General features: G+C 47.5%; 1 protein-coding gene across 1 annotated transcript; it reads left to right on the top strand.

Moving 5' to 3' along the window:
* Positions 1-292: 292 nt before the first annotated feature.
* On the top strand, positions 293-1,246 carry LOC127338200 (uncharacterized). Its single transcript, XM_051364415.2, has one exon. It carries the CDS (start codon positions 408-410, stop codon positions 969-971), a length of 564 nt encoding a protein of 187 aa, XP_051220375.1. The 5' UTR covers positions 293-407; the 3' UTR covers positions 972-1,246.
* The last annotated feature ends 996 nt before the right edge of the window (positions 1,247-2,242 follow it).

Raw genomic sequence — 2,242 nt, 5'->3', positions numbered from 1 at the left:
CCGCTGGGCTTGTCGGGATTTTTCCGAGGGTCTTTTTGTAAAACGCTCCGTCCAACATTTTCCACGAGACGAAGGAAGTACGATTTTACGCCTAAAAGTTGGCAAGATGTTGCAAAGCTGCACCAATATTTTGGCTAGCCAATGCGTTGGCAGGGCCAGCGTAGGCAAAAATGAAACACGGCCCAATTCCACTTTCCCGAGCCGAACCAACTCCTCTCCCGCACCACATTTCTCCTGACCAGCGGAAGACCGCAACAGCCCCCATCTCCGAATCACGAGTATTATTATTCTATTCCACCTTCTTCCGTTCCAAGAAAAGAAAAAGAGCATCTCAAAAAAGAAAAGGAAAAAGGAGAGAGCGAAGGGGAACAGGAAGCGCCGCCGCCGCCGCCGCCGCCGCCGCCGCGATGGATCTCGACGCGCTCCCCGACCGCCATCTTCTCTCTCTGGAGCAGGCCGTCATGCTCACCGACACCGACCGCGCCCCTCGTCGCGTCGTCGTCCTCTCCGTCGAGGTGCGTCACGCGCAGCCCATGCTCGACATCATCTCCAGCGGGATCGAGAAGTACAACTGGATCACGGTCGATGGGAACTTGGGAAGGCTCCATCAGGTATCTCGTCTTCATCTCAAGCTCGTCATCGTCAACGACGTCATCATCCCACTCCTGGTCAGCGACCCGACGCATCAAGCCGCCTCCCGTCTGCTCCTCAAGATGGGATGGGCGGTGCGGCACATCGCTCGGAACGTCGATTTTCCCCATGGCGATCTCTACAGGGCAGCTTCTTCCACTGGCAACCTCCTTCGCCGCCACGGAGCTCACATCCACAAGGGAACGCGTCAAATCGATTGGCTTACTGGTAACATCCCTGTCCTCCGCGCCCGTATCCAGGAGCTCATCACCATGACTGTTCTTATCCCAGCAGACGATGAGGAGGCCGGCGGCCAGGAGGGTGGCGCCGGCCACGAGTAGGTAGCCATGCCAAAGATTTGTCCAGCAGTAGTAGGCTTCGAGATACTTGTTAGTTTTATGTGATCGTTCTATTGGTCCGCATCTATGTGTTTAATGCTGCCCAGTTGGGGTTCTGAAACTTGTCGCTCCAGTTTTATGTGATCCTGATTTCGGCCTGCATCTATGGTACTAATTCGTCACACAGTTTATTGTTCTTCTGTGTTGATCTTATATTACTATCCAGTTCTTTTTGCTGTGGAAATGCTACGAAATCCCCAATCCATGTGGACATGTCGATGTAGTGACTATATGCACTTGTAGTTGTCATCCGTTACTGTATTATTTGTCTGTGATACCAAATCGAAGGGACCAAGCACACAGTCAATCTCTGGTACTAAGTTTGGATTAACAGGTATAAAAGCCACTTATCTGAAGTTGGGGGACTTGGATAACTACACATGTTTTTGAACAAAAGCTTAGCTTACAGGGTAAAAGCAACACTTTTAAAGTTGGGTGACTTACCTTAGTTTAGATTAAAGGGCAAAAGCAACATTGATGAAGAAAGGTTAGCTATATTTCTAGAGGAAGAGCTTCTAGGCATCTGACTGTCAGTAACCTCCTGTGATCTTGTCTGGTATCCTCATTATCATCTGAGAAGGAACAATACATGTGAACAAAGATGGATACTTCATCGATCTTGTCTCTTGATATATTCCAGAGCACAATATGGAGATAGCAGCTGCTCGGCAATACCGGCCATCCACATGTGTATAGGCTAGCTATTTAGAGTGGTGAGGAGTCAGTTGTTCAGAAGTTATGCTTCTAAGATCAACCAGTGGGTCGGCTGCAAAAAATCTATAAGCACATCCATTGATGCGCAAAACCTCTTCTGTTCCGCCTAGATTTAGGGTTGTAGTGCCTTCTCTACATTAGGGAAAAGATAAAACAATATTTCATTGCCAGTTAAAATAATTCACTGAAGCCTGTCTTCGGTGGACTGGCTTCGAGATACTTGTTAGTTTTATGTGATCGTTCTATTGGTCCGCATCTATCTGTTTAATGCTGCCCAGTTGGGGTTCTGAAACTTGTCGCTCCAGTTTTATGTGATCCTGATTTCGGCCTGCATCTATGGTACTAATTCGTCGCACAGTTTATTGTTCTTCTGTGTTGATCTTATTTTACTATCCAGTTCTTTTTGCTGTGGAAATGCTACGAAATCCCCAATCCATGTGGACATGTCGATGTCAATAAAAAACTTTAGGTTTTATTTAGATTGTAATTTGGATACAGTT

The sequence above is a fragment of the Lolium perenne genome, chromosome 3 (genome assembly GCF_019359855.2).
Source record: "Lolium perenne isolate Kyuss_39 chromosome 3, Kyuss_2.0, whole genome shotgun sequence".
Classification (NCBI taxonomy): domain Eukaryota; kingdom Viridiplantae; phylum Streptophyta; class Magnoliopsida; order Poales; family Poaceae; genus Lolium; species Lolium perenne.
This window is presented reverse-complemented; position numbering and strand designations above follow the sequence as displayed.

Excerpts from the sequence above, each read along its gene's own strand:
- LOC127338200 (XM_051364415.2), top strand. The coding sequence starts at position 408 with ATGGATCTCGACGCGCTCCCCGACCGCCATCTTCTCTCTCTGGAGCAG.